The sequence below is a fragment of the Polyodon spathula genome, chromosome 10 (genome assembly GCF_017654505.1).
Source record: "Polyodon spathula isolate WHYD16114869_AA chromosome 10, ASM1765450v1, whole genome shotgun sequence".
NCBI lineage: Eukaryota > Metazoa > Chordata > Actinopteri > Acipenseriformes > Polyodontidae > Polyodon > Polyodon spathula.
The window spans coordinates 14,642,259-14,659,565 of NC_054543.1; the positions used below are offsets into that span (position 1 = coordinate 14,642,259).

The window sequence follows — 17,307 nt, forward strand, 5'->3', positions numbered from 1 at the left end:
AGAAGACGATTAACATCTAATCTTAGTAAAAATGTTTCCTTGGGGAAAATGAAAAAAAGAAACAAAAAACTTTGAAACATGAACTGAAAAGAAGCTGGTTTCTAATAACTGAAACACAGGTAACTAAGTTGAACATTACAAATTCTAATTACAAATATGCCTTCAAAATTGGTCATCTATACTCCAGGGCAAAAAGATGGATCATTGTGCAAAATCTATCACACGCAGTCAACAAACTTATTTACTGGTAATGTAATCAATGCAGCTGCTAGTCATCAAAAAATGGTTCCTCATGCCATGGATTGTTTGGGTGGTGACGTCAGGCCAGGAAATGCAGGACGCTGAGTGGTGTGAGTGAAGTGCTGATGCGCGAGTTTATTATAAATAAACTGATTTAACAAAATGCACTTTCACAAAACAACCAAAATGGCCCAGTGGCCAAAATAAATAGACAAAACAGACATGAAACTAAAACAAGTATAGTGCTGGTGCAAACCAGAGTGGGTAGCAACTGCTTTCTAATAATATTGACTCTCTTGTCTCACAACTCACGCCCTCGTTCTGCCACTGAACACATTAACCCCAGTAACACCCATGATCACCATATTTATACACCTGTGGCTGGAGCCTTAATAAATTAATTAATCCCTTATTCAATTCACGGCTCCAGCCACATTCCCACGTGTTTTTCCAGGGAAGATTTTAACTTCCTCCCTGTCACCCGCTATCCCCCACCTCCACACACACACACGTGCTTACAAACCAACATACCTATTAAATCACCCCTGCTACATAACCCACACTACGCACACAACAAACTAAGATACACCCAGGGGCGTGGGTGACCCTGTCACACAACATCATGCACACAGGGGGCAATGATGCTTTAAAATGGACTCCTCAAGGGCAGAAAACAGCTCTTCTGTTCCTGACACACATTATTACAAGTAGATATTATAACTGAAATGGAAATTAAATAGTATTTTTTTTATTATTCTAAATAAAGAACATGAGTTATTGAGTTAGCATAATGATGTGAACTGTATGGGGAAGAATATGACCATCACAACACAGCTGCATTAAGACTGAGATTAATATACAGTACTATTAAAGTGGTTATACTGTTACTAATTAAATAATTCCATAAAACTTTGCTATTATGCATGTACCTTTAGTATGAAATTCTTACATGTTCACTTTTAAATTAAGTGCATGTCACAGCAAACACACAAGAGAGCTTTCTTGAACCTAGTATGGTACAAAACATTATTATAAAATGAACATGTCTGCCATAACATGTGCTTCATTCAAAGTTGCACATTTGAGGCTGTAACAGGGGAGAGCTGTGCTGACTGTCTGGCGCAGGCGTGGTTCTGCAGGACAAGGGCAGCAGCCTCGTAAGATCCGCCTGTCAGTCATTGCGATGACACGGAGAGGTGGGGAAGAGGGTGTGTTGGCTTTCCCCCTCTCTGAGTGGCTGAGAGGCGGGTCTTGGCGGATTGCTTGGCCCATAAGTACTGTGCTTGGTTATGCATACGGGTGTCTGTGATTGGGATTACCCAGAGACACTGGCCAGTGTAAACACAGACCAGGCAGGAACGCCAGTGGTTGGAGCAAGAGAACAAAACAGGCAAGCATGGCTGAGGAAGACAGTCAGCCTAGAGAAAGAAAATAATACAAAAAATAAATTGTTACTTATCCGAGGGAACGTGTGTAAGTAGAAGGGGAACCTTGGCCACCCCAGCGTATAGTGCATAACAGCATAGGACGGAGACCCGAGCTGACCGGCTTAGTGGCAGTGGGGGAACTGCGTAAGCAGAACCTTTATTTTGTAGTTTTATTACTGTGTTTTATGTTCCCTTTCTTTTGCCTTTTTGTTATTTATTATTTAGCGCACCTGTGAGTGCACCAGCATTTAACTGTTTACCAGTATTGGTATTACTGTGGTCCTGTTTACCATTGCTGGTATTCAGGCCACAGACAACAGCACCCTCTGCGGGCTAAAATAAATCCAACACAAAATAATAAAACTGGGTACCAGTGCGGTGTTTTTCAATTAAACCTTCTGTCTCCCGTGTGTGTCAGTGAATTGCCCAACACCCTTCCACAGAGGCCTGTACATTGTTAAAAATATTCCAGAAAAGTTAAATTATTTGGAAACCAGGCAAAAAAAAATAAAAGACTTAGATGTTTAGATAATATTTAATGAACAGAGTGCCAATCGGTAAAAACTTTTTTAAAGCAACAAAGATTAATAAATATGAAACAAGTAATCTTCCTTAATGTAAACAGTGTTCTGTTAATTCAACAATAAGAATGTCAGTATTCGAGATTCAATATTTGGTTAAATATAGTTTACAGATACAACATGAATCCACTAGCGTGCCTTCAGACTGTATACTGATGTTACTTGAATGTTTCTTGAAAAAGATCTCCAGTATATAAAGGGTTTTATTTTATACCTACCGGAGGATCTAGATCTTCTGCTGATACAGTTGTGATGACAGTGCCCTTGACTGCATTTGGTGCCACCATTCCCCTATAGAGAGTTTGCCTAAATACAGGGGAATAATCATTCATATCCTGCAAAACACAATTTGGAGATAAGTGCTGGTGTTAAAACTAGATTATAGACACATTCATGAAAACTGCTCCTTGAATTGTTCCCATTCACTCCATTCCCATGACAAAACACATTTACAACTGCCAGCCTCTTCTGGTGCCGATTCCATTAGTACCAAGGGAAAGTGTAGCACAAACAATGACAGATATTCAATACTAGGTAATACAAGGCATCTGAAATCTGGCAAATGCCAAAGCATTGCGGGTAACAAAAGTTACGTTGACCTGGGTTACCATAGATAGTGCACTCTGTGTAATACATGGTTGGCGATACTGTGTGCCCTGCAATAGCATCATTCTTAAGGAATGGATTTACAATCCCCTGATATCTTTTTGTACTGCAATTTATTTCAACAGATCCAGCCTTTGTGGTTACTACAAAGAAATCCCAAAGAGCTTTAGTCTGCAATTCAATAGAAATACATCTTACCATCCTATTCCTGCATGTGGCTATTCATCACTGAAGGCTGAATAGTATTCACACAAATTCTACTGTACATTAACACAGGACAAAGGTGATTAAAATATGTAAGAACTTCTTCTGTGTTTGTCTGATGCCTCTCAGTATAGACAACTTTAGGTTAAAAAGGCAGGCTCATCCATACTGCAACACTGAATTGAAAAGTCCTCTATCTCGCTAATCCCTGCCAAGAGGGATGGACACAAAGTCACAAAGTCTACAGGAACATAAGGATAATTTAAAATATCCTGTAGGTCTTCAAATAATAAAATGCAAATAAAACAAGGATTAAGATTTGATTAATCTCGTTCTTCATCCAATCGAATAGTGAGGTTCATCTGGTTTATCATTATGCATGTATGAAAGTTTCAATGTACTGTACCTACATGTATACACTGCCTGCAGTACATAGAGTACAAACATACTGTACATACATGCAGATGTTGTAACTTATGTTGGGTTCTGATTGGCAAGTTCAGGGTCATATTCACATGCTTTGTTTTGTTAAAGCAGGATAAAAATCAGCAGTTTCATGATAAGTTATTTAAAAAATAGATGAAGGTAACAATAATTTTGGTCAATTAAATGCCACATACAGGCAGAAAAGCTAACTTGGGAATTAATACCATCCATGTTCAAAGAATAAAAACTGCCAACAGGATACAACTGTCTATGAGTATGGAAAAAAAATATGTTTCTTGACATACAGTGTCATTGCATTTCTGCAGGATACGCATACCACTAATTAACCCCACTAACCTCCCTACAGTAATATGCCACCTGAGGATTTAATTTAAATTGGTCATTAATTGGCAAATCATTATCAACCACAAGAGACAGTATATAATTAATGACAAATGCTATGTTACCCCTACATTAGAATGTCACAGGTTAAGCTTGTTTTTCCAAACTTTATAGAACTACCATTTAAACAGCATCAGAAACATGAGTTAGCAGATCTTGCTAAGGATTATTATAAGTTAATTGTAGGATTTAAATCAGACCATTACCAATCCATCAAGTGCGTGTGCCAATTTAAATCAGGCTTTCTATTTTTAATTGGCTGAAGTTTTCAAATTGAAACCTATGCAGATGTTACAACCGCTGACACACTTGGGCAGCCCTGCAAATCTGGAAAATTAATTATTGAATTCAGATAGGGTTAAGAACGATGAGCCCTCCACTAATTTCTATGGTTTTGTCTTAAGGTAAAACTGTAATATGTTTAAAATTGCATTTGTATTTTAATGTTCTGACACTGCCTCAGAACTGGTTGAAAGAACTGTTTAAGTCGTCGTTCTTCTGAGTTTCCCCATCATACTAAAAGATTCCTACAAAGCAGCATGGATGTTGTGGACTGACCGGCACTAGCAAATCTTCCATCTGGCTGACTGGGGAACAACTTGAATCAACTTGTCGACAACAGAGGATATGAGTAATGATGACTTAAGTTCCAACCTGGCTTTTGGCCTCAAGAGAAATCAACTGACCTCAGAAGAATCTGTCATGGACAGTAATCTGCATAAAAAATGTGCAATGCAACTTGACACAATAAAGCAGGCAAGGTAGAATTTATTTACAGATACAGTAACTCTGTTTAAGAGAAGTGATTAATTTTGCCTCCACTGCAATGGCTTTGTTAATCTTGTTGATGATGCTGCTTAATCAGGCATCACTGTACAGTACTGATGTAGCAGGGCAATAACAAAACAAATGACTCATCCATATATGGAATAGCATTGCACTGCACTGCTAGAATACTTTATCAATCACTGACTGTGTGTTTTGCAGACATTGAAAGACTGCATGGGAAACTCCAATTTGCATTATCCTTTTGGGATGCTGTCAACTGTACTTTATCATTACACTGAAAAAAAGCAGAATAAACATTTTTAAAATATTCAGTGCTAGATTCGAGTGATTACGCAGCTGAGTCTACATGTGCATGAGTTAAAGCTACAAAAAAAGCACACTTGTGTTTTACTCTTACCATTATCTTCACTGTCACAGTAGCAAGGCCTGGTGGCATGCTGCCACCGCTGTCCAAGGCCTCCACTATAAAGGTATAAGTTGCCCCAGCTGCAGAAAGGGTTTCAAAATCTAAAGTTTGTAACACAGACAAATCTCCTGTCACAGAGTTCACGGAAAACAGCTGTCTTGCCTCTTGTGTTCTTATGCGGTAAGTGACATTGGATTCAAGGTCAGCATCCTTTGCCTTGAAAAGAAAAATAAAAATCTTGCGGTTACGATAAAAATGCTTTAGCTCTATGCAAGCTACATTAGCAAAGAGAAAAGACAAACCATTATATGGATATAGCTAATATCTTTTCATAAATACAGAACTAGGAGAACTCATTACCCATTACTGTAGAATAAAAAAATGAAGCAAACGCCACACAATACCTTCAAGTTTAGAACGATCGTTCCCACAGGACTGTTTTCTGGTAAATTGACTGTGTACGAGGCCTGAGAGAAAACTGGGCTGTTGTCATCAATGTCCAGCACTCTAACCGATAATGTGATTGTGGACCGGCGAGGGTCTAGTGCTCCATCAGAGGCCTCCACGATCAGATCATACTGGCTTCTTGTTTCTCTGTCCAGCGCCACAGCTGTGTAAATGCTGCCGTTTGAATTGATTCTAAAAACGCCATTGAAGTTCACTAAGCTGTACCGCACCTGTCCATTCACGCCTGCATCTGGATCAGTTGCCTAGAACAACAGTAAATGGACTGACTTTAGGAAAGAAAAGAAATTATACAATCATATCATAAATGCATGTACAAACTTCCCTCAAAAAATGCTGGATTCTAATGGTTGCCAGGATTTCCCAAGTTGTCTAGCTGACACTACTCACAACTCTGTACCTTTGCACCTGCACCTTTGATATAATGATACACAAGTTCACTGAAAGAAAGCATTTAATGAGATACATGTTATCTACATTTTCCTAATATTATAATGTTTTGTATTATATATGTGTTCTGTATGATTATTTAAAGGCATATCTAAATATAGCCACTGTTTAGATCACGTCAATATGACCCTTTGTGTACCAATATTAACCAACATCTCACCTGAGTCTCTTCAATGTATTTTATAGAACTGCCAACATTTAGAACAGTTGAACAGAACCTCCCCAAAAAACAAACAAACAAAAAAACACAACAGGGCTATATAATCCTTCAGTCTACCTTAATCTCTTAATACTGTAAATCATAATTCTCTCTTGAAAATGATACCTTATTAGCATGCATGTTGAGTGCATCAGTGCTGCCATTAACAGTTTTTGAACTGTGCAGTCATGCATTAAGTCTTTCAAAACAATTGCAGGTTGGGAAGGAGAGAAAATTCAATCTTTAGAGTTACCCTCATTACTCTGGCAATTTGGTATTTAATTAAGTATGATCTTCTTTATTGTATTACATTTGTAACATCCTTCAACGTCATGGCACTAGGTAGATACAATCATTGTACATCACTATAAATAAACAAATACATAAATAAATAAATAAATAAATAAATAAATAAATGCTTTTGGTAAACCATGGATATATGGTTCGGCTGTGGTGCCATGTCAAACATGACCTGACAAAGTTAATCATGGCAAATAATGGCTAAAACACAGTTTAGTAAGTTGATAGTTCATGGTTGGAATCGTGTGTTTACATTTAACTCTTATACTGATTTTGGTTTCATTATTTGGTTTCCCCTCATAAGCATAGCTTATATCTCCCCTGCAGTTTACTATAATTACATTTCTTACCTACTTAATATCCTATTAATTATGTTATGAAAGTTCTCTATTGTTTTTTCTGTTTAGCAACTATTCCTGAAAAAAAAAAAAAAAGCTTTGAAAAGATCCCTTCAGAATGACTGTGGAGAAGTAAGGTGAGGCTTGCACTGTGCACTGAAGCTCACAGATGAAGCACTGTGAACCGAAGCCGGTGCAAAATTACTATAAATTATATTAGTAAAAAGTAATTATAAAGTATTCCTTTAATTCTGAATGAAAGAAAGTTGGAAATTAAAACACCATAACCTTTTTTTTTTGGTGACAAAGTGTTGTCTTTTGTAGAGAAGTTTGTAAACTAAAGCACATAAAGTAGAACTCAGTAAATGGGAGACCTATATCTTCTTTTAAATGAGCTGCAAGAAAAGACTGCTTCATTTATTGAGGTTATTTCAGTAACATAAAAATAAAATACTGTGATTATCAGCATTCCTGTCGTGAGAGTTTTCAGAGGGTGTTTAATAAGAGAGCAGGTGTGTAGCAGGAGACATAATGAAGGCATTTATCTTCTTAAATCAATTAAAAGTTAATTAAAACTGTTAATAAGGAAGCCACACATTTCTTCTTTGTATAGCACTGAGGCTATAAACATATCTGTCTCTGGATAGATAATGATCTTGTGTTAGAAGGGCACTCTTGCGCAATCAGCAGCCCCTGATTTGTGGCTTCTGTCTTACAGTAGTAACTATACTTGATAAACAAAATGAAACACTGATTCAGAGACAATGCCTACTTTTAATGTTGTGATTAACTTATCTGAGAAACAATAAAAGAATGTGGTATAGTTTTTGGTCCATATTTTCCAATTAGAATTAATTACAAACCGGCATTCTGTATAATTCAGCTTGTTTTTGGGTCCGCTATTGAAATTTTTTTTTTTTTTAAGCATTCAAATAGTTTTTTGGTACAGTATTGGATTTTTCACAGTAGCTCTGTAATCCAGCCCAATTCTCCAGTCCCAGGTGACACCCAATTGTATAGGTTTTACTGTAATTATTTGTATTTTTATTTTGCTGACTTGAACATAAACATATTTACTGTTTGCAAATAAATATGAATAATTCATATTGGGAATGATGAAGCTGCGCCACACACAAGACATTGGAGGCTTTGTCTAATTTTAATAGCACTCTATATTTTATGATTTAGTGGGTAAAGTTATTGGATAATGATGATTTTATGACACTACCTTTTGCTGAAGTCACAACAGGAAAGCTCTCATTACTCGTAACAAGTTCATTGTTTTCTTTCTGGATAGTTACAGGGCTCAGTAATGATATTATATGCCACAGTCTTCAAAACTGAAATGTGTACCTTGAATACAGGCGAAGGACAACAAAGCTGGAGACAAGTGGCTTAGTGGTATGGTCACTTCAAGGTCCTGTACTTTTCTTCTGTTCACTTATAGTACAGGCACGATACAATCAGATTGAAAGGATCTGTTGCTGCAGCCTTAAAGTGTACTACAAGGTTAGATCTCCTTTTCTTTCAGGCAATAATCCAGGAACGCTTTTATTTGGACTCTGTATACAACACAGTTATAAGCTCCACATGATTTTACTTATAACTATGTTTTCTGCATCCTGTACTTGATTTTACTCTTAAAAGGTAACCGTATTGATATTTTTTTTTGTAATTGCTCTTTTTTTAAAATGTAAATACCTTAACTATAAGTTTACCTGCTCTTAGTCGAGTTCACTCTTAAATATAACTAGTTACTGTACTCTAGTTTGCTCTTATTTGAATTTGCTCTTATTTTCTTCTGATTTTATAACTGCTCCTATCAGTAATGTGATATTTTGTAATGTGATACTTTGTAACAACTGTAAGTTGCCCTGGATAAGGGCGTCTGCTAAAAAATAAATAAATACATAAATAAATGAAAATTTGGTTAAATATAAACACCTTTAGGAGTATAATGGGTTCCATTTATACATTAAAATGTAAACCACAGATTTTAACATTCTTTATATATATGTCTGCCCCCTGCTTCACTTCTAATCGAAATCTCTCATGTCTGCAGATTCTCTCCATCTGACTGGAGCTTAAATCTTGTTACAATATTTCCAAAGTTTTAATAGGAAGAAGTCAATAAACTGCTGAATGAAAACTAGGTAAAAAAAAAAGTAACTCTATAGAGAAAATACAGACATCATCATTGTTTCGGAACTGCAAAACAACCAATTTCCCAATGCATATAGAATGTGCAAGCCTTGAATTATCTGCAGAAAAAAACAACTTCAAGATTTGCCCACTACTGATAAATACCTATAAAACAGCATGTTATCCACATGTTTTAATAAGTCTGGCATATCCCTCACCCTTCAGCCCACCATCAAGAAACCTGTGCTACTGTGCCTTCTCTGAACCAAAAATCTAAGTTCAAAACAGACGGACATCAGAACACTCCCCTCAGCTTCTCAAAGCAGACTGAGATACAAAACAAAACACCAATTATGTTTCCATGCTGATTATTCCAACAAAGCCCTATTAATCTACAATAGTAATTAAAACAGCATGCAGTTTAACAGAGCCAAACAAAGCTACTCATTATGTCACATCTCTTGAGACAACACATTATTTAAGTGTTTTTTTAATTTTTTTTTTATTTAATTGAAGCAAAAAATAAGTAATTAAGATTGGATTGCAATTAAGATAAGATCTTGATTCCTAGACCATTTACAGCAAGACTGTAATAAACACAATGCCAATACAGTTTTCTTCAATAGCTTATTAAGAGGATTAATGCTTATAGGTTGCTACCTTATTAGTCCATGTTGAAAATATTGTGTAAGAAAACGTATAAGTAGAACAACAACAGTATTTTGCCTTGCCATGGAAACACTGCAGTACTACTGCGCTATCGTATCAGGAACACACATATCCAAATCCCTTGTGTTGATATTACTTGTATTGCTGTGGTGTCTCTGCAAACCATTGTGTTGCACTACGGTTTCTTCACTGATATACATTATAATGGTATCACAATAACTTATCTGTAATCAGTGTAATCAATGGATCTTAATAATATAATTTTTTCATAATTAATAAAGGGCACGAGATTCTGAAAATCTGGTGCAAGTTTGCATCTTTAGCACATTTCTATTTCTCAATATGAACAAACGCAGGAATATTTTCATAATTTAAATGATAATGGTATTGGATAGATCCTCTAACTTTAGGGTGATAATTCTGACCTGTCTAAAAAGAGGTTGCAAAAAAAACAACAGTAAAAAATAATAATAATAATAATAATTAAAACTTCAACCCTTATAACATACAGTCCATTGTCTTATCTTCAGAGCAACTCAGTATGGCCATGGAATTATCTTAACTAATGTATTCTGCTTTGTTTTTAGATTCAATTTGTAGTCTCAATATAATACAGAAACTCTCAGAATCATGTTTAACCTCCAAGTGGTACACAAGAGTGGAAACATAAACCTGTCCCCATGCAACATCAATGAGAATAAATGAGGCACTGCGTACATACACAAGTGGCAGAGTGTTGCATTCAGGGTTACTATCAGGATGCAAGACGTACTAAATATGGTTCTGTGGGATATACTGAAGGCAGAGATAGGTGCTTTAAACTCTTTTCACTAAGTGACTAGGGTGTAATGATTGAAACAGGAAATGATTAAAAAGTAATCTGAAAAACAAGAACAATAAATTACTAAGCTACCTCTGATATTTCAATACCACACCAAGTTGCTCTTTTAGATGTCTCCTGCTTAATGAAACCACTGGGGAAGTAATTGCAGTCTGATTTATAGAATATGGATTTCTATTTGTTCTGCGTGCTTGTGGAATGCTGTAGGAAACAGAACGCTGTTTGTTTACTTCAGCATCCTGTGTGCAGTCTAAGAATACTAAGAGGATTTGGGACAATAGTATCAGAATACCAAGATAAATATGTACTTGCCTTTACTTGTCCTACAAACGCATTCACTTCCTCTTCCTGTACCGTGAAGTTTTTGGGCAGAAATGGATCAAAAACTGGATCGTTATCATTAACATCAGTGACAACGATATTCACAGTAGTGGTGGAGGTCTAGCATTAAAGAAAAACAAAATGGGTCAGTTAGATATGTATAATGATTATTTCTTTATCTGACTTGCAAGACAAACAACTAAAATATTGAAAGCAGGCCCCTATGCAGTATAGTACATGTACCATTTGCTGATAGCGAATTAACTAAATTTCTGGGTTACTGAATCGTAAAATAACAAAAGAACCACTGTGCTACAGAAGACTATGAAAGCTTTTCACTCCAGATTGTCATTCGTGCATTTTGATTTCTGAAAGGAAAATAAAGTGATCGAAACAGAAATAACTCAAGACATTTAATTAGCAGTTTGTTAAGGAGTCATCCAAAATCAGACATCAAAGTATACACAGCGTGCACTTCTTCGTGACCCTCCCCCTCACCAAAAGTGTACATAAAAATGCTGACAACCAAAGCAAGCCCTAGATTTTTTAAATAATAATTAGAAATGCGAAAAGAGACACGATGGAGTGGTTCACTGTATCCTACATTGTGCACAAATACATAGGCATTGCAGAATTTGACTGCCAATTTGAAATTTGATAATACTATTTTTCTCTCTATGGCTTCCAATTACTACTTGGCTTTACACATTTTTCATGGGATTTCATCTTCCGAGAGAGGCAGCTCAAGTCGTTTTAAGGTAAATGATATGTTGTTACTTTCATGAGGACAAGTCCCCCCGACACCTGCATGTGCACACTTTTTATATTGAAAATTATTTATTCGTGTAAAATGGAATTTTATTCTGGTAGACTATAGACAGTTAAAAAAATGATACTTATATAGCAATGGTGCACTATGTGAGGTTCTATTGACTTTCTGAAGACGTCGCACTGGTATTTGTTCAGTAGCCTATCTCAAACATTATAGACATATTCCTATTTCAGTACCATTTGCCTTTCAAATGATCATCCTTAATATACACTGTTATTGATAAACACATTTCACCAGAATGGAACCTGAAAGGCCTAAGGGAAATTCATAACATGCACTGAGTATCCCCAGCTTGCTGACACTCCATTGTCCTCTATACCCTCCTGAGCGCTGCAAAGGAAACATGTGCAAATATGAGAGCATAAAATATCAGGAACTGGTACAAAAATGACATCTCTGGTGGCTATAGTACTTTTGCAGGAAGGCATGTGAGTATTTCGAGTTATATAATAATTTAATCTTTTTTCTCTCTCAAGACGCACTCTGCCATCAAAGCCCCTTGCCCCCCCCCATCCAAGCATGCTTTGTACACTTTCACAAAATGTCAGTAATTTTGGACTTTTAATTGGTGTGAAGATCTTGCCCAATATGTTCTATTTTAAACTAGGTCCCAATACCTAATACCCTAAAACCTGTAACCCTGCGATAATGCAGATGTCGCTACACAGTATTTTTAGGGGTGATGTTAATCAAGGGGTAAATAAGCCACACAAGGGGCGAATCCAGCAGAATTCATGTTGTTCATTAAAGTAAGTCATTAAATTGAACCTAATGGTGGAGAACATTATAATAAATACAAGATCAAATTAATTAGGCTGTTCCTAAACATACATGTGGAACTTATCTTAAATACTTTACTAGAATTTGATATGCAAATTTATTTGACATCATACTATTCAGTAGGTGCATAGCAAGCTTTTGAAGAAGCACTACTTATTGTAATGATTTACCCAAAGTCATGGACTCCGCAATTACCACTGTTACCTCTGAGAGCAGCAAAGCTTATATGCAAGTCAAATAGTCATCTCTTTTTCTTCTCGAACCAACATAAAATGCATTAAACAATTTTAGAACTATAAAATGCACACTGGCTGAGCATTTTCATTTACCATCCCTTTATAACCCCTTATATAATGTGCACCTCTTGTAAAACTTGCAGAGGGGTAAAACAAAGAACAATACTTAATTATAGACTGTACACTTATATATTTTCCCAAACATAAATAGAGCCTTGACTGTAAGATCAGCTTCTGCCGACAGCTGCAAGAAATAGGGGTTAGTATTCATTTAGGTGGTGACTTATGACACACACACATCTTGTGTATAGAGTGTTGCTTCTAACATTTGCAAAAGGGTGCACATAATACTCAGAAAATTACTTTTTGATAAATTTGTTCAGAACTTAATACAATTGTCAGCAAAAACAAACAACATATACAGTATATGAGCAGTTCAAAATGTAATGAGGCAAAATACTAAAATAAAAATGTAAAGTCTATAAATGTTTTCACTGCTGTTAGATCTATAAACCAACAGAAAAGCCTCTAGCAATGGTATAACATTTTGAGGTAATTTTTTTATGAAATGTAAAAATAGCAGAGGGAGAGCCGCACCAGTCTCCAATGACTCATGGAGCGCCGCACTAGTCTCCAGTGACCGATGGGGGAGCTGCACCAGCCTCCACTGCTAGAGGGAGACTACCTGCAGCTCCCGCCTCCACCGCTAGAGGGAGACTACCTGCAGCTCCCGCCTCCACCACTAGAGGGAGACTACCTGAGTGACTACCACTACCTGCCAACTCACCCCCACTCGGGGATGCCTGCTCATCACTTCCCAGGGATGCCTGCTCATCACCGCCCAGGGGATCCCTGCTCAGCACCGCCCGGGGGATGCCTGCCCATCACTGCTGGGCAATACCTGCTCACCACCGCCCGGGGCTCCATTTGGGAGTTTCTGCACATTACCAAAGGCAAATGCCCAGCCTACATTTTTGTGTTTTGTTTAAACCTTAATTTTGGCCCTTGTGAACTTTGTGTTTGTATTTGATGTTATTTTATTTATTAAATGTGTGCTCAAACTGTAGCTTCCTGGCTTCTGAGTCTCTGCCTCGCCGCTATCCTGTCACGGACATCCTTACTTTTGGACTTGCTTACAAGCACCTCCTCTATATCCTGGTCATCAGGGATGTGCATTTGCTTAAAGGGATAATAAAAGAGTCCTTGTGAACAAATAACTATGGCATGCTTCACAGGGTATGCCAAGAGGCAGACTCATTTGTTTCTGTTTAGTGTTTGCTCAAATGACACAGCTGATATGGCAATATTTATGGTATTTCTTTGGAATGTAACATTATACTATCTAACAGAAAACAAATGCACTGCCAACAAGAATTCTTCTCTCTGCACAAGTGCTTTAAAATCAATTCACTGTACCAAGGTGCAGTGGTACAATTACCAAGTACATGGTAGTAAGATACTGTACATCATCACAGACAATAGCCCAAATTACTATTAACATCCTGTACAAAAAGGTACCATAGGATTACAATGGTAGTGCCATGGTACAGGATGGTACTTCAGATACAGGTGAAATATAAACAGCTCTGACAAGTAAAACTTTTATTTTTTCTCTAATTATATTGGTGATCCTTTATGAACATTTTTGGGACCATCTTTCGTCATTTTGTTAGTGGTATTATTGATTTAGGTACAAGATTCGGTACCACGGTAACCCTTATCAGATGGTAGTCCTATGGTAACATGATGGTAATAAATCCTATGACACTGTCGAATTTACCATAGGACAGTACCATGTGATTTGCTTTAATGGTAATCCAATGGTACTTTTTTTGTAAGAGAAATTGAAGATGGATTCTATTTGCTGAGCTTTACAAGATCACTTAACACAGGGTTTTCTTAGATTATTCTTTTTCAAAGAGTGTGGAATAAAACAAGTATGGTGGTCATCTTTTTAAATGCACACTGCAAAAGAAATGGTTAGAAAAAAGAAAAGAAAAGCAGTATACAGATTTAAGATACAATAACCTATTCAGTACATGCAAGGTGGCGCTCTGCTGCAACTGTAGGGTGGGGTTGTGTTGTAGATATCATCTTAAATCCGATTCACTGAATTACTGGATGTGTTCTGCATGGTGAACAATTTACTGGAGCAGCTTTCAAATTACAAAAAAGTTTGGAAAAAATTAAAATAAAATAAAATTCCTCCCAAGGGTGGTTGACAATCAAACGATCCAGGTGGATTAGCATCACTTCACTGCAGAAAACTGTACCGTACCTGAGAAAACAGATAAGTGTGCCACCTATCAACCTGAGGGAAACCCAATTATATATTCCTTCTTACTCAGTCCCCAAGACTGTACAGCACTCAGTCAATGACTCGGAAAAGTAACTTTCACTGTACTACAAACTCTCAAGGCTTATATATTTAATACTATAAATCAAATAAATAATGCATGCTCTTTGATAATGTACTGATTTTCATCTAAAACATCAAAAAACACAGATTAGTAGGTAATAAAATAAGAAAACCTTTTTTTTTTTTAGATAATTTATATTTTTACAAAAAATAAAATGTATTACCTTTATTAGCTACTTCTAACATTATTAGTTTCCCCTTTAATTGTGTTAATTTAATTTGATTGCTATATTATTATTATTATATTATTATTATTATTATTATTATTATTATTATTATTATTATTATTATCATTATCTTACCAGGATATGGAAATAAACCAAATACAACACTATGGATCATTGAAGTTAGTCAATTCGAGTGATTAGATAGTAGGAAACAGCAGCAATGTTTCACCTATAGTGTATCTGCATATCCCAAACTTAAGTTTAAAATATATAAACCAGAAAGTCTTGAAAAGACTGGATTATGAAACTTTGGTTTGCACTCCATTAAAATATTAGATCTGGAAGTCAATAAAAAGTATGCTTATATATCTTTATATTAATTACATTTTACGCATCACATATGATCTCCTCTCCTACAGCGGTTTCTGCTGGGAAAGGATAAGGAATATTGATGTGTGAGGTTCCCCAATGCTAACCCCTGAATGAGTCCTATTAATTGGTCAGCAGCACATCAAGCAGGCTCAGCTGCCACAGTTCAATCTCCAGGATGCTACTGCTACCCACAAAGCAAAGGACAGCCAGAAGTCACTGAGACTTGCTGCATCTCTAGACAGCATTCATATTCATGTTTTAGCCGGTTTGGATAAAAAGAAAACACAGCTGTATTTAAAAGTACACAACTGGACTTGGGACACGTGATGCAATCTGTTAATAAATAACATAAACATTGACAAAGGTGCTGACGAGAGGTATTTTATAATAAAGACACAGAAGATTATAGCACCCCCATCTGAACTTATCCAGTGTATTCTTTAAGGTGTATTGGTCCTGATAAGATGTTATTCAGCTGTTGGCAGCAGTTTGAAACATTGTACTAATTTTCTGGAAAGGTCCATGTGTGCCCATATATAGAACTTTGTAACAAAATGCAGCTTGCATTATGAGTCTAGAATGTGTCAAAATCTGTCTTTGGAAGGCCAATCTTCTGAGAGAGGAATGCTAGCACTTAGAGAAGAGAAATGTGTCTATATTTGAAAGGTCAGAGGCACTGGGATGTGTTTTTAGAAAACAAAATCGGGAAATCTTATGTTATACTTCAACACAAGTTAATAGATACAGCACGTATATACATCATGAATTATAAAATGAATGCCCAAGAGTGACTTGGTGAAATGATTCAGTTTTTTCAGAACTTTTCATCAACATAAATGGACTTTGTATATGACAATAGCTATGACTGATAAGCGATATACAAGGTCTACTGGAGATTTATTATTGGGATCATTAAAGGGCGTTCATCTCTTGTTTGAAACATAAATCCATCCCAGGGCTTCATTTGGCTTCACTCCATGTTCACTGCCTTCCATCCAGTTAAAAAGCTAGCTGATGCCACACAAAAGCAATCTTTTAAATTAAATAACTTGGCATCTGTAAAGATTTCAAGACTTAAAAGTCTACCAGCAGACCAGAATGAACACACTGTCCAAAGTGCCATCCACAATCAATCCAGCAAAGTGTGTCTCATCACTGCTTGTGCTTGTGTTTATCAGATCTCTGTTTCTGGTGTCACATCATTCTTTAGGACCAGGGAAGTTTCAGCAACATTCTTTGTCAGAAAGTTGGGATTCAGCTCTACAGTAATTGTGGACATCGGAACACCTGGTAGCATCAATCTCTTTATATAATGTTATATATTTGCACACACACACACACACACTGTACATGCATACAGACTCACCCCATCAGGTCTGCCATCTGACGCTGTGACAATCAGAATGTATCGATCTGTACTCTCTCTGTCCAAGGGCTTTCCTAGGACTAGAAGTCCAGCACTATGAAGAACAGCATAACAAAACAAATTAATGAAGACCGATACTGAAACTTAAGATTTTAGTAACATTTGAGAAGGAGCTAATTTTTTTTTTTTTTTATCTGCCACTTATAATATCACACATCTGCTTAACACTGTTCATTCTGTTCGGTAATGTATCAAATCAGCCAAGTACATCAGACAGTGAACCGTGCAGTAATAATCCCTTTCCAGTTTCTGATTTTAATAAAGGGCAA

The 17,307-nt window shown here is 36.5% G+C and overlaps 1 protein-coding gene across 6 annotated transcripts in view; it reads right to left on the reverse strand.

Annotated features, from left to right (window-relative positions):
• The window catches only part of LOC121322044 (protocadherin-15-like), a 334,822-nt gene that overhangs the window by 57,973 nt on the left and 259,542 nt on the right, over window positions 1-17,307 (reverse strand). For all 6 annotated transcript variants that reach the window (XM_041261506.1, XM_041261501.1, XM_041261503.1 and 3 more), the window contains 5 exons: window positions 16,979-17,072; window positions 10,798-10,926; window positions 5,486-5,791; window positions 5,073-5,297; window positions 2,467-2,583 (listed from right to left, as the gene is read on the reverse strand). In XM_041261506.1, the coding sequence (XP_041117440.1) occupies window positions 2,467-2,583; window positions 5,073-5,297; window positions 5,486-5,791; window positions 10,798-10,926; window positions 16,979-17,072 (871 nt within the window). The remainder of the gene's footprint in view (window positions 1-2,466; window positions 2,584-5,072; window positions 5,298-5,485; window positions 5,792-10,797; window positions 10,927-16,978; window positions 17,073-17,307) is intronic.